Source organism: Thalassophryne amazonica, chromosome 3 (assembly GCF_902500255.1).
Source record: "Thalassophryne amazonica chromosome 3, fThaAma1.1, whole genome shotgun sequence".
NCBI classification, from domain to species: Eukaryota; Metazoa; Chordata; class Actinopteri; order Batrachoidiformes; family Batrachoididae; genus Thalassophryne; species Thalassophryne amazonica.
In genome coordinates, this window is record NC_047105.1 from 141,750,175 (window position 1) to 141,776,146 (window position 25,972).

The 25,972-nt window shown below is 37.9% G+C and overlaps 1 protein-coding gene across 1 annotated transcript in view; it reads right to left on the reverse strand.

Moving 5' to 3' along the window:
- Positions 1 to 25,972, reverse strand: part of LOC117507847 (band 4.1-like protein 1) — a 374,283-nt gene that overhangs the window by 35,628 nt on the left and 312,683 nt on the right. The window contains exons 21-23 of the mRNA XM_034167630.1: positions 11,732 to 11,757; positions 7,943 to 8,377; positions 3,849 to 3,977 (exon numbers count right to left, since the gene is read on the reverse strand). Coding sequence (XP_034023521.1) covers positions 3,849 to 3,977; positions 7,943 to 8,377; positions 11,732 to 11,757 — 590 coding nt within the window. The remainder of the gene's footprint in view (positions 1 to 3,848; positions 3,978 to 7,942; positions 8,378 to 11,731; positions 11,758 to 25,972) is intronic.

Sequence of the window (25,972 nt, forward strand, 5' to 3'; positions counted from 1 at the left end):
GTCAACGTCAGAGCTGGAGAAGCTGAGGGAGGGAGAGACTGGGGAGCGAGGCTTAATGTTGCCCTTCCTTCAGGAGGTTTTTATCGCAGCGGCCTTGAAGTGCAGCTGTGTTTTTGGGAAGCCAAATGAATGTCCAGATTAGCAGACGCCTGAAAGATTCCACAGTCTGAGAACAGAGTGGCTCTCAATACATCTGAATGTAGAAAGGATGCGGTCTTACTGACGGTCAAAGCGGTTTTCCAGCGCTGCTATCTTTCCAGAGATGGTATCCAACACGCGGTTAACACCCGCAGATTGAGCTGACACTGCCCTTCCAATCGAATCAATCATGTGGGGCAGCCTGGATGGGCCAATTATAGCTGCTTCAACCTTCTTGAGTTTCTGGTAAACCAGCGCTATGCCCGCTCCACACAGCAGAAAGCTGGTCACCACTGAGCCAAATATATACACATCATCGATATCCTCCACAGACAGCGTGTAAAGGCACATGACCTGCCATCTCCTCCACGAGTCCATCACGTAACCCATCACATGCGTCCCGGCAGGACAGGTCGGGTCCTCCACCCCCGAATGTCTTGTAGAAAAAATAGTGTCAACTGCGTTCAGAGACCACTTTAACAGATCCATTTTTGTTGTTTTCCAGAAGAGCAAAGCTGCAGCCTCACAGACAACACGCCACAGAAGCAGGAAAGATAAGGAGGGAGGGAGAAGAGAAAAATGCGTCCGTCTCGGCCGAGTGCAAGCTGGCAAAAAAAAAAAATATATTACTGCATATTTATTGTCATATAGTCTCTGAAAGTGAATGTGAGGCATCACTGTAACGCTTTGAGCTTGTGATTAAGATGGAAAACTGCTGTATAAATGGAATCCATTTGCCAATTACTCTCGCCATTGTGCATTAGATCACAAACTAACAAGAACCAAATATCTCAAGCAATGTTCAGACATGTCGACCAAGGGCCTCATGTACAAAGGCTGCATACGCACAAAAACGTGGCGTGTGTCCACCTCCACGCTAATGTTCAGATGTATCAAAAATGAAATGACTGTGGAAATGTACAGTCTCCCACTCCATGTTCATGGCTGGTGTACACACGTTTCTATAGCTATTGTTCCTCTGGCGACACTTAAGATGCCCTGACACTTGCATGACTTTGATCCACGCACTTGCAAGCACTTTGTTGTGACAATCCCACCCGCTGTGTTCCCAGCTGGATGCCATGCTTTGGTCACCTGGATGCTGCACTTTGTTCACTGGATGCTGTTTATATAAAATAATTATTTTGTAGCAGATTAATCATTTTCTCTCAGAATTTGGCTGATGAAAACACCTCTAATCGCATTCGAAATCACAGAGGACTGTTTCATCTGCATCTTTTTCTCTCTCTTGTGCACTTAATGAGGTGCAGATTGCATTTGGAATCATCTAAAAGGTCACTATTTGTAATGTTTTTATTGTAATGGTTTGGTAAAACAGTTGCATCTTCTTATGAGGAGCTGTAAAACTATGTTTATGATAGATTTAACATCTCATAATTGATCATATGAGCTGCGCTGTGATGTGGTGCGCTGATGCAATCACTCGCACTCACGCAGTGTTTTTGAATTGTTTGCGCAATGTTCACATGAATTATTAATATGAATCACATGAACATATTAATATGAATAATTAATACGTGATGAAGATTTTGAACATTTCAAAATGTTCTTTGCTGACTTGCACAAAGCCGCGCACTATTTACAATGGTTTACAAAGGGTTTAATCTCCTGCACGGCAGAGTGCATGCAAATGCGAGGATCAAAGTCATGCAAGTGTCAGGGCACCTTTAGAGGTGATGCTGGGAAACTGTTATTAATGTGAAAAGAAGTCAGAGTGATGTGCACATCAGAGACACACTTCTGAACAATTAGCACACCCCTGTGTTTGCAGTTATATGGGTGGATGTAAAAGCATGCGCAAAGCGATGCATAAAAATGGCTGTTACAGTTGTTAACATTGTTCCATCATTTGCATGGTACAAATGCAAATGATGCCATCTGACGCAAGATATTTACTTGCAAATAACAATAATTAGCTCATAAACCAATTTCATTTACCAAGGCCAGTGTTACTGGAGTTCTGCGCAGAACTGTGGCCAGCCCACAGTGCAATACGCTGAGGATCCACACTGGGCTTCCTGGCAACAGCACAGTTTTCATGGTTTACTAGTATCCCTAGCTCAAATTGGCTAAAATTCTTTTTCTTACCTCTGTTCATTTGAGTGATTGGACAGAGAGGGGAATCCAAGGTCCCAGGGCCTACTGAAATAAATTTGCATATTTAAATGCAGGCATGAACAGGGAGGAGTTTGGTACTTCTGCATGTGCACTCAATTCCCCATTGACTGAGATGTACAAACGGAACATGCTTGGATCCATGCGTACGCACACTTTGATTTATCTGACTTTTTTTGTGCGTACGACATTTTCTGGGTTTTAGCGTATGCCATGTTTCAGTAGGAAATCCACGCAAATTTTTGTACATGAGGCCCCTGGGTTCAAATCCTGCTCATGCTGTTTGTCTGCATCCTTGGATATGATACATCATCTGTACTGTATCAGTCCTTTCATTCATTCATCTTCAACCAGCCTTTCCGGGTTTGGGTCGCAGGGGCAACAGCTCCAGGAGGGGACCCCAGACTTCGTTTCCTGTGCCACACTGACCACCTCTGACTGGGGGATCAGCTCCAAACTTTAGTAGGCCAGTGTGGAGATATAATCTCTCCACCTCGTACTGAGTCTTCCCCGGGGTCTCCTCCCAGATGGACGTGCCTGGAACACCTCCCTAGGGAGATGCCCAGGAGGCATCCTTACCAGATGCCCGAACCACCTCAGCTGGCTCCTTTCAAAGCAAAGGAACAGTGACTCTACTCCGAGCTCCCCACAGATGACCGAACTTCTCACCCTATCTCTAAAGGAGACACCAGCCACCCTCCTGAGGAAGCTTTTACCCGCTTCGGCCGCTTGTACCCACAATCTAGTTCTTTCGGTCATGACCATAGATGACAGTAGGAACGAAGAATAACCAATAAATGGAGAGCTTCGCCTTTTGGGTCAGCTCCCTTTTCATCACAACAGTACAGTAGAGCGAATGCAATACTACCCCTGCTGCGCCGATTTTCCGGCCATTTTCACGCTCCATCGTCCCCTCACTCGTGAACAAGACCCCGAGGTACTTGAACTCCTTCACCTGGGGCAAGGCCGTATTCCCTACCTGGAGTAGGCAATCCATTGGTTTCCTGGTGAGAACCGTGGCCTCAGATTTAGAGGTGCTGATCCTCATCCCAGCTGCTTCACACTCGGCTGCGAACCGATCCAGTGAGCGTTGGAGATCAGTCCTCCCAGCTGTAAATGTATTCTGGTCTTGACTAGGGGGAGCAACCTGCATCGAATTACTGACCCTTGCACTAAAAAAATGTTTGACAGATGAATTTGAAGTGCACAGATTCAATCTTTGCTTTTCACTTGTTTTAACATGTCAACACACATGTTGCCATAGTTTAGACCAATGGTGTCCAAAGACATACCAGAAAGGGCAAGAGAGTGCAGGTTTTCTTTGCAACCACTGACTCCAGCAGGTGATTTCACTGATTAACTTCACTTTGAGCAGATGGGATGAAATCATCAGTGAAATCACCTGCTGGAGTCAGTGGCTGCATAAAACCTGGCCCCACTTGGCCCTTTCTGGAATGTCTTTGGACACAACTGGTTTAAACAGTTCTGCTAAGTGACTGGCTGATGTTTGCTTTAAAGAGATTCATTGAAGAGGTGTACCTAATCACGTGGCCATGGCTGTGTTATTGTTGTACCTTTGAAGATGTGTCCATGGCACTGGGGTGGACCTCTGACTCATTGGTGTGTATGTCCGTCTTGGTGTCGCCTCTCTTCAGCATGTGGGCTACACTTACGGCACTCGGGTCTTTTTTTGCCACAGGAGGCTGTGAAACACAAACAACTCTCAAGTCAAACATACAGAAATATTAAATAGCAACACTCTGAGGATGCAGGAAATACCACATCGTGTGTCAGAGCAGCACGTAATTTTCAGAAAGCATCTAAATCCAGAAAGTGTCTACATTTTATTGTGTTCTTGATGAGAGCAAATCAAATGACTGTGCAGACATGAAAGAAAAATAAGACATTAAATTAACTGCAGGAAGAAAAACACAAGCTCAGTGCAGGTCTTAGAAAGATGATGGTAGAACTACAGGTGTAAGGAATGTTTATTGGTGCCATTTTTAACCAAATGCAGAATCCAAGATCAACCATTCAAATGAATTAATTTATTTCATTTATATAGTGCCGAACAGCTATCTCAAGGCACTTCACACAAGTAAGGTCTAACTTTACCAACCCCTACAGCAAAGACAGGTGACAGTGGCAAGGAAAAGCTCCCTCAAGGAAGAAACCTCAAGCAGACCAGACTCAAAGGGGTAACCCACTGCTTAGGCCATTCTAACAATTACACAGTTTTTACAAAGATTTACCAAGCTGAAGAAACAGGAAACCAAAAACCATGGTAACATCAAATGAATGTATCTACGTACAAGTTATTTGGAGGTGGAGTGACTTCATCAAGGATCTGGATGACAACCCAACTAAGACGAAACTGACTTGGATGGTCAGGAAAAACCCAGCAGCCACCAAGGCACAGAATCAACTGGAAGATGCTGGAACACCAGTGTCACTGTCTACAGTCAAACTGCTTCTACATCACTAAGAGGCTGCCTTCCATGAAAGAACAAGCTGCTCCAAAATTAACATCTTCAAGCTCTACTAAAGTTTGGAGCTGATCAGTTTGTGAGGAAGGTGTTATGCTCGGATGAGACATTGCACAATGTTAGTGATATGTTTGGATAAGTATGGGTGAAGCACTTTACCCAAGAACACTGGCCAACTGTTAGCATGGTGGTGGAAGCATCATGCTCTGCGCCCGTTTTGCTGGTATTGGTGTACTGCACAAAGTAGATGGAATAATTGAGGAGGTGGATACCCTCAGAAATCTTCAGAAAAATCTTTCCAAAATACTGACCTCAGCCCTGTCAAAACATCTGGACTGTTGAATTAGTGCCAAGAAACCAAATAAAAAAATTTAATTGATCTCCAAGAAGAGTCTTCAAATAACTAACAAAAATTCTGCCAGAAGCTTGTCGATGACTTTGTGCCCTGTCAAGGTGGAACTAAGGGATGTTCAACTAAATTAACTATGTTTTACATATGTGCATATAACCTTGAGTATATTTTTTGACCACCTCAGTTTCGTAAAACCCAAAATAACTTAAATGTTGTGCACCAAATTCTTGTTTTTCTTTTACTAAATATGCCTTCCATCCAGCCATTTGCTGAACTTGCATATTCCAGTGAAGGGTCATGAGGAGCTGGAATCTATCCCAGCACTCATTGGGAGAGTACGAGGGCTGTCAATAAAGTATAGGTCCTTTTTATTTTTTTCAAAAACTATATGGATTTCATTCATATGTTTTTACGTCAGACATGCTTGAACCCTCGTGTGCATGTGTGAGTTTTTCCACGCCTGTCGGTGACGTCATTCGCCTGTGAGCACTCCTTGTGGGAGGAGTCGTCCAGCCCCTCATCGGAATTCCTTTGTCTGAGAAGTTGCTGAGAGACTGGCACTTTGTTTGATCAAAATTTTTTCTAAACCTGTGAGGCACATCGAAGTGGACACGGTTCGAAAAATTAAGCTGGTTTTCGGTGAAAATTTTAACGGCTGATGAGAGATTTTGAGGTGATTCTGTCGCTTTAAGGACTTCCCACGGTGCGAGATGTCGCGCAGCGCTCCCAGGCGCCGTCGTCAGCCTGTTTCAAGCTGAAAACCTCCACATTTCAGGCTCTATTGATCCAGGACGTCGTGAGAGAACAGAGAAGTTTCAGAAGAAGTCGGTTTCAGCATTTTATCCGGATATTCCACTGTTAAAGGAGATTTTTTTAATGAAAGACGGGACGCAGCCGGCGCGGTGCGGCGGCACAGGAAAAACACCTCCGTGTTGATAACCATTTGTAAAATCCAGGCGGCTTTTGATGGCTTTCAGTGGAGTGAGTATATGAGAAATTGTTTAACAGCTGGACATGTTCCAACTTGTCCTTAAGGCTTCCAACAGAGGTGTTTTTCCTGTGGCGGAGCGTCGCAGCGGCTGCGAGCCGACGCTGCAATCCCCCGCACGTCTTTCATTAAAAAAAATCTCCTTTAACAGTGGAATATCCTGATAAAATGCTGAAACCGACTTCTTCTGAAACTTCTCTGTTCTCTCACGACGTCCTGGATCAATAGAGCCTGAAATGTGGAGGTTTTCAGCTTGAAACAGGCTGACGACGGCGCCTGGGAGCGCTGCGCGACGTCTCGCACCGTAGGAAGTCCTTAAAGCGACAGTATCACCTCAAAATCTCTCATCAGCCGTTAAAATTTTCACTGAAAACCAGCTTAATTTTTCGAACCGTGTCCACTTCGATGTGCCTCACAGGTTTAGAAAAAATTTTGATCAAACAAAGCGCCAGTCTCTCAGCAACTTCTCAGACAAAGGAATTCCAACGAGGGGCTGGACGACTCCTCCCACAAGGAGTGCTCACAGGCAAATGACATCACCGACAGGCGTGGAAAAACTCACGCATGGACACGAGGGTTCAAGCATGTCTGACGTAAAAACATATGAATGAAATCCATATAGTTTTTGAAAAAAATAAAAAGGACCTATACTTTATTGACAGACCTCGTATAAGTATGTTTATGATAGATTTATCATCTTGTTAATGGATCAGATGAGGTGCACTCTGTGCACACTGATGCAATGACTCGCGCTCAAGAAGAGCATTTATGAAAAATACCAGCTTGCAAAAGAGTGATTTTGCAGTCAATAACGGACAGACACAAAGTTAAAAGTTGGATCACGGTGTCAAATGTGTGTTTAAAGCCGCAGAAGAAATAAAACCAGTGAGAAGGAGTATAGAGGCGACTGTCCAGGAACACAGAACCCACGCGAGCAAAAGAGTGATTTTGCAGACATTAACAGATGAACACAAAGTTAAAAGTTGGATCACAGTGTCATGACTGTATAAGCCGCAGAGGAAATAAAGCCAGTGAGAAGAAGCACAGAGGCGACTGTCCAGCTACATAGACTGTCCAGCTAGAACCGAACCTGTCAGTTCTAGCTGGTCTGGTGGATTTCATGACTCAAACACAGGTGAACAGCAGCCTGGTGCATGGTGCACACCCGCTGGACTGTACTGGAGTATTTATTTTTGGACTGCATTTAAAAAATGTGACATCTTGAATTGATGCTGTGAATTGAAAACACACACTTTAAAGGGACCAAGTGTGTGAGGACTGGAGGTTTGGACCAAACCCGTGCCTAAACGTGCAGCAATGTCGTATTAACATGGCGCTACATGGATCATACGCAGTGACACGAGCCATTCGAGGCTGGACGGGGCTCAAATGACAGGTTGGTCCTGGTTCACTAGAGGTTGACACCTGGCACATGTGAGGTACAGACAGGCACATAGAGGTGCCTTAGTAGCAGATACATCATAGCTTAAAACGTGGATCATTCTTCAAATAATCGCTAACACACCCGTGCGTGGGCTCATTATTCATGGCTTATTATTCGGTGGGACCGAGGATTAACTAGATCCCCTGTGCCTTACGCCACACTCACATTATGTACAAACCAATAGTAAAGCAGAGCTGGACACACACTATTTTAGCTGTGCACTTTAGACCGAACACTGGAGATCATTAAAGGTAGAATCCTTCATTTCAAATGAAACTAAAACACAAAGATAATCAAACTAAATTAAGTCATAATGAAAAAAGGTGAGAAATTATTAATCCAAGCAGGCAGTGATGATGATGATGATGAGGTAATGATGAAGACATTTAACTGTCTACCTCCTGATGCAGTTCCTCCTGTGGAAGCTTCTCCTCTGTGGGAGACTTGTTGTGTGAGCCCATAAGGCAGGCAGAGTAGAACCTGGACATCTCGTCAAAGTCATCCCGGCCGACTTCTGGGTGTTGCCCCTTCTCTTCCAGTTCAGACATTTCCTTGGAGAAGTCCTCCATACCAGAGTGGAGGTCGGCGATGATGGTGAAGTCCACCTCAGCCTCCAGACTGGACGTGGAGCTGACCGTCATGCTGGAGCACTTGCGTTCAATGACCAGGTGCGATTCCCTCATGGAGGACACAGTGTCCCGCTCGTGCTCCTCCTCAGAGGCCACACTCGGCGGGAGCCTCCTGTCCCCAAGGTCCTTCTGGGAGGAGATGAGAGAGCCATCATGATGGTTACACATGGTGTGTGTCAGTGGAGATTCAGGGAGCATCCAAAACTAAAGCCACAGGGCATGTAATGTCTTAGAAAGAGAGAAACTGACACCGCATGCAATCATGTCCAAAATGGAAACCTGAAGGTGAGAGACGATGATCAGAGCACCGATCACAAAGACTCTGTTCCTCAGGCAGACACTTTAATTATAAGTGGAATTAAACTACAGAAAAAAACTGGGTCAAGACGAAGCAACGCTGGAAAGGAGCTATTTTCAAGAGGTTGAACCATCCATGGAATGAGAGCTTTGACTTAAATAAAAGAATCAATACCAGAGTGATAAAGTACAAATGCTGTTCCCAAAAGTACTTAAAAATACAGCACCTGTAACAGCAACCGTTTAACTATTTCTATCAATCTGAAAACGTACTGTGCTTCTTCAAGATATCAAACCAATTCAGCTAGTACTTCAACTGAATGACAGAGCTGAATGTAAGTGGGAAAAGGACAACCTGCAGGTGTCTTTTTTAAAGCTAAGGTACTGAGGGCAACATTATCAAACAAATGCTAAAAGACTACGTTTATCTGACAGTATCTTGTTAAACTGTCACAAGCCTCATCTTTTGTTTAAGACTATTGGACCGCAGACCGTCCGTATGGAGACGTCCCCTGCTGTCTTTGAAAATTTTCTTTTTTTTTTTTTAAATCAACAAAGTCTCTTCTATTAGGGCTATTATCTCACAATCATTTCCACATAAATTCAGCATTATTTCAGAATAAAAGACAGAGGAAGCGATCAGAGCACCACAGTCAGATGAGCTGCTGGTGCTGCGTTCACTGCGCCTCCGTTATTTCAACGCATCAGTAGTGACTCACCAATTATCACCTGTTTTCTGCTTAAAACTGATTTTAGAAAGAGGTTTGACTTTGTCACCTGATAGTTAATCACATTATTCCCTTTGATCGCTTTGGGTGTAGAGAGTCAGACTCTGACGAGCTTTTCAAACCCTGGACAGCACCAAGTCAACTCTTTTTAATGATATCTTTACAGCTACTGACTCTGGTGACTGTGTTATCCTCGTGCCTTTAGATTTAACTGTGCCATTTGATAGAGTGAACCATGAAATCCTGATCTCTCACTTGGAGCAGTGGGTGGGCATCAGAGGCATAGCACCTGAGTGGTTCAGGCCATACTTGACAGACCAAATTTGCTGTCCTAAATGTATATTCGTTATTAAAAATTTAACAATAGTTCTTCATCAGCTTCTTCTGCATTTAGAATGCTTGATTTGATAACCTCACGGAATGTGAAGATACTTAAAACTGTGCATGTTAGCAATTAACTTTATGCTAACAATATATTCTATCAAGTGATGTAGTCACAAGCTAAATGTTATCATTTCAGGTGCTAAAATGTCCTGTTAAGCACAAACAATATGTGAAAAATTGTAAAATTTGACAATGACCTTGACCTTCATCAATGACCTTGACTTCTAATCACCAACGTAACCGTATAAACCAATTCTGCACAGGGGCGTAGCACCAAATTCTGGGCCCTAGGTACTAGCCATATTGAAGACACCCCCCCCCCCCACCACACACACACACATTGTTATGTTCTTTTTTATTAACGCAAACACCAAATTTCTAATGCATAGTCAAACCAGGTCTAAATCATGTATACCTTAGATCACACCTGGGAGCCAGAACCCTTTTTAAAGTTGGGGGAGCAATATTGAGTTGGGTGCAATTGGTGCATTCCTGTCTGTTAAAATGCACAGGAATGCACTAAATTGCCCCAGACCCCCCAACTCAGTATAGCTAACTTTCAAGCTCACGCAACATCAACGTTTGACCTTGTAACAAAGTTATGTTATATTCTCCTCAAAAACATACCTGGAGTAGTGTTTTGTTTTATTTTGCACATACATACATCACCGACACGCCACAAAGAGATTTCTATCAGGTTTAGACGCCTACAGCAACTATTTCAACCACTGACAACATATTACAGCAAGAGTCCACAAAACTATTTTAAAGGCCTGACGAAAGTGTAATATGTGATCTTTAAAAACATATTTTCATAAAAAAGACACAAATGTGCAGTTTACTGCATTTTATTTTTTTCTTGTGTAAAAACACAACTTAGATGTGGTTTGACCAAAACAAATTGTCATTAAACTTAATAAAACAGGGATGAAGTGAAGGTTTAAGAGTCACTAGGTGTTCACAGGAAACAGTTATTTCTATATTTATTTATGTTCATTGTTAGTTGGTTTAAATTTTCTGTTTTGTTTTATCAGATTGTTTTTGTCCGTTTCTCTAAAACTGTATTGTGGCATTATTAGTTATTATTACCATTATTGTTGTTGTTTATATTATTATTATTATTATTGATATATAAATACAAATAAATGAATAAAATATTACAATTTGTAATACATTTGACTCTTTTATGACAACAAACACTGAGCCATGAATTATTATACAGAAAACAAATGTGCTGACAGCTGCAACAGCTTAAAGTATAACTTCAGCATTGAAAACGCCATAGACATGCTAACGCATTAGCATCGGTCCTGTTTTTAAGTTCTAAAATACATCTATCAACTGTTTCAGAAGACCATAACAGGTCAGATTAACATAAAAAGGTAAATTTTACTCACAGACATATGCTCTTTGGGGTTTTAGTGGGGAAAAATTAAGATTAAGCAAAATAAACCACTGAATCAACAAAACACCAGATTGAAGCACTGCTTCGATCTGCGAATCACTGCTTCGATTGGTTCAAGGTTCAAAGCAAAGCCGCGCTGCAGAAATGGTTGATTTAATATGGAAGAAACGAAACATTTGCGGTAAAACAAAGTTATTTAACAACTAATTGATGGCTAAATTAGTTGACAACTATTTTAATAATCGATTAAACCGATTAGTTGTTTCAGCACTACTCAACACCACCTCGTCTGTCAGATCCCGTTTGGGACGTGTGTGTGTGTGTGTGTGTGTGTGTGTGTGTGTGTGTGTGTGTGTGTGTGTGTGTGTGTGTGTGTGTGTGTGTGTGGCAGCGTACGGGCCTGGACTAAACCATTGTACAACTGTGCAGGGGTGGAAGGGCCCTCAGAGGTCTTTCAATATTATTGTTAGAGCAGAATTATGTTTTGCAACATTTATACATTCATTTTAATTATATTCTTTTACAACATGAATTGTATGGACATTAATAACACACAACACAAAAATGTATTTAATACCAGTTTTTTGTGGGCCCCCCCATACTCTGGGCCCTGGGTACATAGTACCTTTTACCCCCCAGTCCGACGCCCCTGATTCTGCATGCTGGAAAACATAGGAAAGCACATCTTATTTGCATAAGCAGAAAATTGACTGATTTATGAGAAACATCAAATTTCCCGCTCACCCAGATTTGGCCCTGAAAGTGCTCACCTGTAGGATTCAAAAAGTGTCAATTACAGAAATATAAGGAAATATGCCACAGAACAGTGGTTTTTGAAGGTCACTGGCACCCTGTATGAGAAGTCATTTTTTCTATCTACCCATTGAGAACTGATATGTCAAAGTTGGCCATTTTTACTATATTTGTAATGTAACAATATCTGAGGCCATTTTGACATCAAATTTTGAACTGACTAAAATTCAAGTAAAATTTTTCCTGATGGGAAAAAACTAACTTTGCCTTTCCCAATCAATCTACTTGAAGGGTATATGGTGAAAATTTAATCAAAATCTGTCGGTCATCTGAGTCGGTCATTGTCTCAAGATTTTCTCTGAGAGAGCTCATTAAAGACAAGAACTAGGGAATTAGACATTCCGTCAGAAAAGGTCATTTTGCTAAAATACACTGCAATATGCCACGAAACAGACACCAAAAATATTGAGAAAAATATATTTTCTAAATTCTGGTACACAGGGAACACCAATACAGGTGTCTAGAATTGAGAACTTTCACTTTCAAAACTGATGCTGAAAGGGACATCAAGGTTTTGGAGCAACACATACTGCCATCCAAGCAACGACTTTTTCAGGGACGTCCCTGCTTATTTCAGCATGACGATGTCAAGTCACATTCTGCACGTGTTACAACAGCATGGCTTGATAGTAAAAGAGTGCAGGCACTAAAATGGCGTGCCAGCAGTCCAGACCTGTCGCCCAGTGAAAATGTGTGACACATTAAAATGTGCAAAATATGACAATGTAGACCCCAGACTGTTGAACAACTGAAGTCATACATCAGGCAAGAATGGGAAAGAATTCCACCTACAAAGCATCAAAAAAATAAATAAAATAAAAATAGAACGTTTTCCTATAAATAATTATGATGGCATTTAGAACTAACGAATTAATTTTAACGATCAACGAACGAGGTCGGACACATAAGAAATTATTAATAGTGACTGACCAGTATGTCACAGATCGCTCCTCTGCGTCCTGACGCTGCGCCTTTTCCCACTCACATCTGGCTGCAGCAGGTGTTTGTTTCCGTGTGACAAACACAGTTATGGTAGTTGTTGGCGCTCTTTTCTCTTCTGGGCAACAAGATTCTTATAAACAGATATGCAGAACACAGAACACTGTAAAAAAAAAAAAAGGCATGCAAAATTGGACTAAATACTCCGCGAGACTCTGAGGCCACGACAGGTGAACAGCGTTATAGCGAGGGACCACTGTATTCTCTATTCACATGTCAATAATTCTTGACGTGGATATTTGCTCGCTCAATTAATAAGACACACCTAATCTGTCAGATTTCTTTATTTTTTAAATGAATTTCTGTATTTATTTTATTGTGACAACCGAATGGAGACGACAAAACCTGGTTGCAGCACGAGCGAATTAAGGGAATGACGAAACTACAGTTGTTATTATCAATTTCATCGTCTAAAACGATCAAACCACATGAAGTTAAGCTTAGCGCTGCTCTGGCTCCAGGCTCGACGTCTGGAGAAAAAGGCGAGTAGCGCTTTCCTTCCTGTCAGCGCTGTGACCACGGATCGTGCTCCATAACAATCCCGCAACAGCGGGATTTGTATTGATTATTATGTAGTATAATCAGGAAATTGATTGATTAATTGATTTGTATAATGGCACTGTTTCTCATGTTGATCATCTTCATTTCTATGTGGATTCCAGCGCTGGTTCATTTTGGTGTATAATTTAGGCCACCTCTCGACCTGGTGTATATTTTCAGCGCAGCGTACGCCAACGACCACATTGATAATTGCCAAGTAGCGCAGCCGTTTTGGCGTACACCCCATATACGCTCAAATATCGCCGTACGCAACGTTGATACATGAGGCCCATTGAGTGTTGTTAAAAGAAACGGTGATGTAACACAGTGGTAAACATACCACTGTCCCAGCTTCTTTGAAACATTGCAGGCATCCATTTCAAAATGAGCAAATATTTGCACAAAAACGATAAAGTTTATTACTTTGAACATTAAACATCTTGTCGTTGTGGTGTATTTAACTGAATATAAGTTGAGGAGGATTTGCAAATCATTGTATTCTATTTTTATTTACGTTTTACACAATGTCCCAACTTCATTGGAACTGGGGTTGTATTAAGACACTGACTTCATTCATTTCCTTGATTTTTTTTTTATCTTATTTCGTTTTCTATTTGAATTATGTTTTATGGCTTTAAATTTAGTTGTATTTTTTTTTATTGTTTCAGGGTTAGTTGTACTAAACCCTAATTTATTTATTATAATGTAAACAGTATTCCACCTGTATCTAACCCCAATTTATTATAATTTAACAGTATTCCACCTGTATATAACTCTAATTTATTATAATGTAAACAGTATTCCACCTGTATCTAACCCCAATTTATTATAACTTAACAGTATTCCACCTGTATATAACCCTAATTTATAAAATTTAAACAGTATTCTGCCTGTATCTAACACTAATTTATAATAATGTAAACGGTATTCCGCCTGTATCTAACCCGAATTTATTATGTCAACAGTTTTCCACCTGTATCTAACCCTCATTTATCATAATGTAAACAGTATTCAACCTGTATTTAACGCCAATTTATTATAATGTAACAGTATTCCACCTGTATCTAACCCTAATTTATTATAATGTAAACAGTTTTCCACCTGTATCTAACCCAATTTATTATAATGTAAACACTTTTCCACCTGCATCTAACCCTAATTCATTATAAAGTAAACAGTATTCCACCTGTATCTAACCGCAGTTTATTATAATGTAAACAGTATTCCACCTGCATCTAACCCTAATTTATTATAATGTAACCAGTTTTCCACCTGTATCTAACCTTATTTATTATAATGTAAAAACTTCTCCACCTGTATCTAACCCAATTTATTATAATGTAAACACTTTTCCACCTGTATCTAACCTTATTTAATATAATGTAAAAACTTCTCCACCTGTATCTAACCCCAATTTATCATAATGTAAACAGTTTTCCACCTGTATCTAACCTAAATTTATTATAATGTAACAGTATTCCATTTGTATCTAACCCTAATTCATTATAAAGTAAACAGTATTCCACCTGTATCTAACCGCAGTTTATTATAATGTAAACAGTATTCCATTTGTATCTAACCACAATTTATTTTAAAGTAAACAGTATTCCACCAAGATCTAACCATAATTTATTATAATGTAAACAGTATTCCACCTGTATCTAACACTAATTTATTTATTATAATGTAAGCAGTATTCCACTTCTATCTAACCAAATTTATCATAATGTAAACAGTATTCCACCTGTATCTAACCATAATTTATCATAATGTAAACAGTGGTCCACCTGTATCTAACCCTAATTTATTATAATGTAAACAGTATTCCACCTGTATCTAACCATAATTTATCATAATGTAAACAGAATTCCACCTGTACCTAACCCTAATTTATTATAATGTAAACAGTTTTCCACCTGTATCTAACCATAATTTATCATAATGTAAACAGTATTCCACCTGTATCTAACCCTAATTTATTTATTAGAATGTAAACAGTTTTCCAACTGTATCTAACCAAATTTATCATAATGTAAACAGTGGTCCACCTGGATCTAACCCTAATTTATTATAATGTAAACAGTATTTCACCTGTGTTTAACCCTAATTTATTTATTAGAATGTAAACAGTATATCACCTGTATCTAACCCTAATTTATTATAATGTAAACAGTATACCACCTGTATCTGACCCTAATTTATCACAATGTAAACAGTGGTCCACCTGTATCTAACCCTAATTTATTATAATGTAAACAGTTTTCCACCTGTATATAACCATAATTTATCATAATGTAAACAGTATTCCACCTGTATCTAACCCTAATTTATCATAATGTAAACAGTGGTCCACCTGTATCTAACCCTAATATATTATCATGTAAACAGTATTCCGCCTGTATCTAACACTAATTTATTATAATGTAACAGTATTCCAACTGTATCTAACCCTAATTTATTTATTAGAATGTAAACAGTATTCCACCTGTATCTAACCTTACTTTATCATAATGTAAACAGTATTTCACCTGTGTTTAACCCTAATTTATTTATTAGAATGTAAACAGTATATCACCTGTATCTAACCCCATTTTATTATAATGTAAACAGTATCCCACCGGTATCTAACCCTAATTTGTAATAATGTATATGGTATTACACCTGTATCTAACCCGAATTTAAGAGAATGTCAACAGTTTTTCACCTGTATCTAACCCTGATTTATTTATTAGAATTTAAACAGTATTCCACTTGTATCTAACCCACATTTATTATAATGTAAACAGTATTCCACCTGTATCTAACCCTAATTTATTTATTAGAATGTAAACAGTATTCAACGTGTATCTAACCCTAATTCATTTATTAGAATGGAAACAGTATTCCACCTGTATCTAACCCTAATTATCATAATGTAAACAGTATTCCACCTGTTTCTAAACCCAATTTATAATAATGTGAACGGTATTCCACCTGTATCTAACCCTAATTTATTTATTAGAATGTAAACAGTATTCCACCTGTATCTAACTTTAATTTATTAGAATGTAAACAGTATTCCACCTGTATCTAACCCTAATCTATAATAATGTAAGCTGTATTCCTCCTGCATCTAACCCTAATTTATTAGAATGTAAACAGTATTCCACTTGTATCTATCCCTAATTTATAATAACGTGAATGGTATTCCACCTGTATCTAACCCGAAATTATTAGAATGTCAACAGTTTTCCACCTGTATCTAACCCTAATTGATTTATTAGAATGTAAGCAGTATTCCACCTGTATCTGACACTAATTTATTATAATGTAAAAGGTTTTCAACCATCACCACTGATAGAAATGCAATGATGTTGATTGATGATGCTTTGCAAGATTGTATTGTAAAAAAGGGGCAGTATATATAAGACTTGTTCTTCCAAACTGCTCCTTTTCGTTCAATGGTTTGTAATGTTTTGTTAATTTTGCTTTGCTGTTTTTCTTTTAAATGAATGAAATAAATCCTCAATAAATAAATAAATAATGTAAACAGTTTTCCACCTGTATCTAACCCTAATTTATCATAATGTAAACAGTATTCTACCTGTAACTAACCCTAATTTATTTATAAGAATGTAAACAGTATTCCAACTGTATCTAACCATAATTTACTATAATGTAAAAAGTATCCCACCTGTATCTAACCCTAATTTAATATAATGTAAACAGTGTTGCACTTGTATCTAACCCTAATTTATTATGATGTAAACAGTATTCCACCTGTATCTAACCCTAATGTATTATGATGTAAACAGTTTTCCACCTTTATTTAACATCAATTTATTAGAATGTAACAGTATTCCACCTGTATCTAACCACAGATTTTTAGAATGTAAACAGTATTCCACCTGTATCTAACGCTAACTGATTTATTAGAATGTAAACATTAATATAAACAGTATAACACCTGTATCAGACCCTAATTTGTTATAATGTAAACAGTATTCCACCTGTATGTAACCCTAATTTATTATAAAGTAAACAGTATTCGACCTGTATCAAACCCTAATTTATAATAATGTAAACGGTATTCCTCCTGTATCTAACCCTAATTTATTGATTAGAATGTAAACAGTAATATAAACAGTATTCCACCTGTATCTAACCCTAATTTATTTATTAGAATGTAAACAGTATTCCACCTGTGTCAAACCCTAATTTATTATAATGTAAACAGTATTCCACCTGTATTGAACCCTAATTTATAATAATGTAAACGGTATTCCGCCTGTATCTAACCCTAATGTATTGATTAGAATGGAAACAGTAATATAAACAGTATTCCACCTGTATCTAACCCTAATTTATAATAATGTAAACGGTATTCCACCTGTATCTAACCCTAATTTATTATAAAGTAAACAGTAGTCCACCTGTATCTAACCCTAAATTATTTATTAGAATGTAAACAGTATTCCACCTGTATCTTACCATAATTTATTTATAAGAATGTAAACAGTATTCCACCTGTATCTAACCACAGTTTTTTTTAGAATGTAAACAGTATTCCACCTGTATCTAACCATAATTTACTATAATGTAAATAGTATCCCACCTGTATCTAACCCTAATTTATTATAATGTAAAGTGTTGCACCTGTATCTAACCCTAATGTATTATGATGTAAACAGTATTCCACCTGTATCTAACCCTAATTTATTTATTAGAATGTAAACAGTAATATAAACAGTATAACACCTGTATCAGACCCTAATTTGTTATAATGTAAACAGCATTCCACTTGTATCTAACCCTAATTTATTATAATGTAAACAGTATTCCACCTGTATCTAATCCTAACTGATTTATTAGAATGTAAACAGTAATATAAACAGTATAACACCTGTATCAGACCCTAATTTGTTATAATGTAAACAGTATTCCACTTGTATCTAACCCTAATTTATTATAATGTAAACAGTATACCAACTGTATCTGACCCTAATTTATTATAATGTAAACAGTATTCCACGTGTATCTAACCCTACTTTATCATAAAGTAAACAGTATTTCACCTGTATCTAACCCTAATTTATTATAAAGTAAACAGTATTCCACCTGTATCTAACCCTAATTTATTATAATTTAAACGGTATTCCACCTGTATCTGACCCTAATTTATCACAATGTAAACAGTGGTCCACCTGTATCTAACCCTACTTTATCATAATGTAAACAGTATTCCCCCTGTATCTAACCCTAATTTATTATAATGTAAACAGTATTCCACCTGTATCTCACCCTAATTTATTCATTAGAATGTAAACAGTATTCCACCTGTATCTAACCACAGTTTTTTTAGAATGTAAACAGTATTCCACCTGTATCTAACCAGTTTTTTTAGAATGTAAACAGTATTCCACCTGTATCTAACCATAATTTATTATAATTTAAACGGTATTCCACCTGTATCTGACCCTAATTTATAATAATTTAAACGGTATTCCACCTGTATCTGACCCTAATTTATCACAATGTAAACAGTGGTCCACCTGTATCTAACCCTACTTTATCATAATGTAAACAGTATTCCCCCTGTATCTAACCCTACTTTATCATAATGTAAACAGTATTCCCCCTGTATCTAACCCTAATTTATTATAATGTAAACAGTGGTCCACCTGTATCTAACCCTACTTTATCATAATGTAAACAGTATTCCCCCTGTATCTAACCCTAATTTATTATAATGTAAACAGTATTCCCCCTGTATCTAACCCTAATTTATTATAAAGTAAACAGTATTCCACCTGTATCTAACCCTAATTTATTATAATTTAAACGGTATTCCACCTGTATCTGACCCTAATTTATCACAATGTAAACAGTGGTCCACCTGTATCTAACCCTACTTTATCATAATGTAAACAGTATTCCACCTGTATCTCACCCTAATTTATTCATTAGAATGTAAACAGTATTCCACCTGTATCTAACCACAGTTTTTTTAGAATGTAAACAGTATTCCACTTGTATCTAACCCTAATTTATTATAATGTAAACAGTATACCAACTGTATCTGACCCTAATTTATTATAATGTAAACAGTATTCCACGTGTATCTAACCCTACTTTATCATAAAGTAAACAGTATTTCACCTGTATCTAACCCTAATTTATTATAAAGTAAACAGTATTCCACCTGTATCTAACCCTAATTTATTATAATTTAAACGGTATTCCACCTGTATCTGACCCTAATTTATCACAATGTAAACAGTGGTCCACCTGTATCTAACCCTAATTTATTATAATGTAAACAGTATTCCACCTGTATCTAACCATAATTTATCATAATGTAAATAGAATTCCACCTGTACCTAACCCTAATTTATTCATTAGAATGTAAACAGTATTCCACCTGTATCTAACCACAGTTTTTTTAGAATGTAAACAGTATTCCACTTGTATCTAACCCTAATTTATTATAATGTAAACAGTATACCAACTGTATCTGACCCTAATTTATTATAATGTAAACAGTATTCCACGTGTATCTAACCCTACTTTATCATAAAGTAAACAGTATTTCACCTGTATCTAACCCTAATTTATTATAAAGTAAACAGTATTCCACCTGTATCTAACCCTAATTTATTATAATGTAAACAGTATTCCCCCTGTATCTAACCCTAATTTATTATAAATTAAACAGTATTCCACCTGTATCTAACCCTAATTTATTATAATTTAAACGGTATTCCACCTGTATCTGACCCTAATTTATCACAATGTAAACAGTGGTCCACCTGTATCTAACCCTACTTTATCATAATGTAAACAGTATTCCCCCTGTATCTAACCCTAATTTATTATAATGTAAACAGTATTCCACCTGTATCTCACCCTAATTTATTCATTAGAATGTAAACAGTATTCCACCTGTATCTAACCACAGTTTTTTTAGAATGTAAACAGTATTCCACCTGTATCTAACCCTAATTTATTATAATGTAAACAGTATACCAACTGTATCTGACCCTAATTTATTATAATGTAAACAGTATTCCACGTGTATCTAACCCTACTTTATCATAAAGTAAACAGTATTTCACCTGTATCTAACCCTAATTTATTATAAAGTAAACAGTATTCCACCTGTATCTAACCCTAATTTATTATAATTTAAACGGTATTCCACCTGTATCTGACCCTAATTTATCACAATGTAAACAGTGGTCCACCTGTATCTAACCCTACTTTATCATAATGTAAACAGTATTCCCCCTGTATCTAACTCTAATTTATTATAATGTAAACAGTATTCCACCTGTATCTCACCCTAATTTATTCATTAGAATGTAAACAGTATTCCACCTGTATCTAACCACAGTTTTTTTAGAATGTAAACAGTATTCCACCTGTATCTAACCAGTTTTTTTTAGAATGTAAACAGTATTCCACCTGTATCTAACCATAATTTATTATAATTTAAACGGTATTCCACCTGTATCTGACCCTAATTTATTATAATTTAAACGGTATTCCACCTGTATCTGACCCTAATTTATCACAATGTAAACAGTGGTCCACCTGTATCTAACCCTACTTTATCATAATGTAAACAGTATTTCCCCCTGTATCTAACCATACTTTATCATAATGTAAACAGTATTCCCCCTGTATCTAACCCTAATTTATTATAATGTAAACAGTGGTCCACCTGTATCTAACCCTACTTTATCATAATGTAAACAGTATTCCCCCTGTATCTAACCCTAATTTATTATAATGTAAACAGTATTCCCCCTGTATCTAACCCTAATTTATTATAAAGTAAACAGTATTCCACCTGTATCTAACCCTAATTTATTATAATTTAAACGGTATTCCACCTGTATCTGACCCTAATTTATCACAATGTAAACAGTGGTCCACCTGTATCTAACCCTACTTTATCATAATGTAAACAGTATTCCCCCTGTATCTAACCCTAATTTATTATAATGTAAACAGTATTCCACCTGTATCTCACCCTAATTTATTCATTAGAATGTAAACAGTATTCCACCTGTATCTCACCCTAATTTATTCATTAGAATGTAAACAGTATTCCACCTGTATCTAACCACAGTTTTTTTTTAGAATGTAAACAGTATTCCACCTGTATCTAACCACAGTTTTTTTTAGAATGTAAACAGTATTCCACCTGTATCTAACCACAGTTTTTTTTAGAATGTAAACAGTATTCCACCTGTATCTAACCACAGTTTTTTTAGAATGTAAACAGTATTCCACCTGTATCTAACCACAGTTTTTTTTAGAATGTAAACAGTATTCCACCTGTATCTAACCATAATTTACTATAATGTAATAGTATCCCACCTGTATCTAACCCTAATTTATTATAATGTAAAGTGTTGCACCTGTATCTAACCCTAATTTATTATGATGCAAACAGTATTCCACCTGTATCTAACCCTAATTTATTTATTAGAATGTAAACAGTAATATAAACAGTATAACACCTGTATCAGACCCTAATTTGTTATAATGTAAACAGTATTCCACTTGTATCTAACCCTAATTTATTATAATGTAAACAGTATTCCACCTGTATCTAATCCTAACTGATTTATTAGAATGTAAACAGTAATATAAACAGTATAACACCTGTATCAGACCCTAATTTGTTATAATGTAAACAGTATTCCACTTGTATCTAACCCTAATTTATTATAATGTAAACAGTATACCAACTGTATCTGACCCTAATTTATTATAATGTAAACAGTATTCCACCTGTATCTAACCCTACTTTATCATAAAGTAAACAGTATTTCACCTGTATCTAACCCTAATTTATTATAAAGTAAACAGTATTCCACCTGTATCTAACCCTAATTTATTATAATTTAAACGGTATTCCACCTGTATCTGACCCTAATTTATCACAATGTAAACAGTGGTCCACCTGTATCTAACCCTACTTTATCATAATGTAAACAGTATTCCCCCTGTATCTAACCCTAATTTATTATAATGTAACAGTATTCCACCTGTATCTCACCCTAATTTATTCATTAGAATGTAAACAGTATTCCACCTGTATCTAACCACAGTTTTTTTAGAATGTAAACAGTATTCCACCTGTATCTAACCACAGTTTTTTTAGAATGTAAACAGTATTCCACCTGTATCTAACCACAGTTTTTTAGAATGTAAACAGTATTCCACCTGTATCTAACCACAGTTTTTTTTAGAATGTAAACAGTATTCCACCTGTATCTAACCACAGTTTTTTAGAATGTAAACAGTATTCCACCTGTATCTAACCACAGTTTTTTTAGAATGTAAACAGTATTCCACCTGTATCTAACCACAGTTTTTTTTAGAATGTAAACAGTATTCCACCTGTATCTAACCACAGTTTTTTTAGAATGTAAACAGTATTCCACCTGTATCTAACCAGTTTTTTTTAGAATGTAAACAGTATTCCACCTGTATCTAACCACAGTTTTTTTTAGAATGTAAACAGTATTCCACCTGTATCTAACCACAGTTTTTTTAGAATGTAAACAGTATTCCACCTGTATCTAACCACCAGTTTTTTTTAGAATGTAAACAGTATTCCACCTGTATCTAACCACAGTTTTTTTAGAATGTAAACAGTATTCCACCTGTATCTAACCACAGTTTTTTTAGAATGTAAACAGTATTCCACCTGTATCTAACCAGTTTTTTTAGAATGTAAACAGTATTCCACCTGTATCTAACCACAGTTTTTTTAGAATGTAAACAGTATTCCACCTGTATCTAACCACAGTTTTTTTAGAATGTAAACAGTATTCCACCTGTATCTAACCACAGTTTTTTTAGAATGTAAACAGTATTCCACCTGTATCTAACCATTTTTTTTTAGAATGTAAACAGTATTCCACCTGTATCTAACCACAGTTTTTTTAGAATGTAAACAGTATTCCACCTGTATCTAACCACAGTTTTTTTTAGAATGTAAACAGTATTCCACCTGTATCTAACCAGTTTTTTTAGAATGTAAACAGTATTCCACCTGTATCTAACCACAGTTTTTTTAGAATGTAAACAGTATTCCACCTGTATCTAACCACAGTTTTTTAGAACGTAAACGTATTCCACCTGTATCTAACCACAGTTTTTTAGAACGTAACAGTATTCCACCTGTATCTAACCACAGTTTTTTTAGAACGTAAACAGTATTCCACCTGTATCTAACCACAGTTTTTTTAGAACGTAAACAGTATTCCACCTGTATCTAACCACAGTTTTTTTAGAACGTAAACAGTATTCCACCTGTATCTAACCATGTGAACTTCAAATGCGCGTGGTTTACCGGTGACACGTGGGCTCACCGACAAGCTGAAGTTACGGCCCTCATGTAAAAAAGGAAAGAAAAAATATATCCTTCATGTGTGGTTTTTGTGGAACTTCACTGTAAGCACTTTTCTTCCAAGTGACTCGTTCTCTGCTGCTGCCACCGTCTGTTAGCTGGACGTCGGTCCTCCGGGCCGCAGGTCCGACTGATAAAAATCTCTCTTTCTCTCCCTGTCCAGTGGAAAGGGAGAGAAGGAGCGTGGCTCATGGCAAGCAGTAAACAACGGAGAGGAGTGAAAAGTCACGCAGTCCCTTCCTCCGCAGTCCACGCTGATATTGCAGCTGTTTTGATTAGCGGAGAATGGGATGTTGCTTTGACAGTGAGAATGTCATATTTCGGCCCCAAAACACGCATGACACAACCTGCGCGCGTGTATGTGGTTAAATTTTCGAAATGACGGAAATCTGTCATGGTGACAGAGAACTTTAACCCTTGTCTTATTTTGTCAAGTTGGGTGTGCTGATTCCACATACAGATGCACAGCAACTACATGTGGCGGTGCATTGACGCTTGTTTTTCTTGCATGAACAATTAACAAATATGAAATGAGCTGTACATCGACCAAACTGACACGCCTTTGTGGTACAGAAGGTACTGAGGTCAGTACTGGCAGCACTCTCAATGTTCCATCCCATGGTCTGTGGCGGAGGCAGCACAGGCTGCTGTTGGTCTGCTTGGTTCCACACAGATGCTTGGTAATGTGCTGTCTGTATGTGAAAAGACAGGGCATCATGAGTTGGAGGTAAGGTTCCAGTAAATGTGTCTGAGCAAAGAACGTTACCCGTGTTCTGTCTGACGAAATGAAGTCTTAAAGACTTTGCAGACTTTGCAAGGATTCCCTTTGCTAAGTTTTGACAGTAGGTTGTAACACTCCTTGACTGTCTTAAAGCAGGATTTGTTGCTGTGACCAGCTACAAATGATGTGGTGTCACAACCTGTGATAGCATGAAATGCTGGAAGTACACTGAGTACATCATCTCCAAGACTTGCTGCTCATCCGTGAATGGGGATGTACTTCAGTTTCTTTGCTGTTCCCGTTTTCATCCAAACCTTCTTGCAGGACATCTTGTTGACATGAGTGAGCAAGTGAGTGAGTGATGCAACAGCAATTTGAATATGAGAATGGTACATATTATACCACCAGCTATTCACTATATAAGTACATATTAACAAAACTGAACGACCAATATATATATTTACATATGTACAGTACTGGAGGGAAATATCCACAGTACTACAGCAGAATGAAAGTCATAAACCCATTTTGACTAGGTCATTTCTCATTTCTACTATTGTGAAAGACTTATGTATATATACACTCAACAAAAATATAAACGCAACACTTTTGGTTTTGCTCCCATTTTGTATGAGATGAACTCAAAGATCTAAAACTTTTTCCACATACACAATATCACCATTTCCCTCAAATATTGTTCACAAACCAGTCTAAATCTGTGATAGTGAGCACTTCTCCTTTGCTGAGATATCCATCCCACCTCACAGGTGTGCCATATCAAGATGCTGATTAGACACCATGATTAGTGCACAGGTGTGCCTTAGACTGCCCACAATAAAAGGCCACTCTGAAAGGTGCAGTTTTATCACACAGCACAACGCCACAGATGTCGCAAGATTTGAGGGAGCGTGCAATTGGCATGCTGACAGCAGGAATGTCAACCAGAGCTGTTGCTCGTGTATTGAATGTTCATTTCTCTACCATAAGACGTCTCCAAAGGCGTTTCAGAGAATTTGGCAGTACATCCAACCAGCCTCACAACCACAGACCACGTGTAACCACACCAGCCCAGGACCTCCACATCCAGCATGTTCACCTCCAAGATCGTCTGAGACCAGCCACTCGGACAGCTGCTGAAACAATCGGTTTGCATAACCAAAGAATTTCTGCACAAACTGTCAGAAACCGTCTCAGGGACTCATCTGCATGCTCGTCGTCCTCATCGGGGTCTCGACCTGACTCCAGTTCGTCATCATAACCGACTTGAGTGGGCAAATGCTCACATTCGCTGGCGTTTGGCACGTTGGAGAGGTGTTCTCTTCATGGATGAATCCCAGTTCACACTGTTCAGGCAGATGGCAGACAGCGTGTGTGGCGTCGTGTGGGTGAGCAGTTTTCTGATGTCAATGTTGTGGATCGAGTGGCCCATGGTGGCGGTGGGGTTATGGTATGGGCAGGCATCTGTTATGGACAAAGAACACAGGTGCATTTTATTGATGGCATT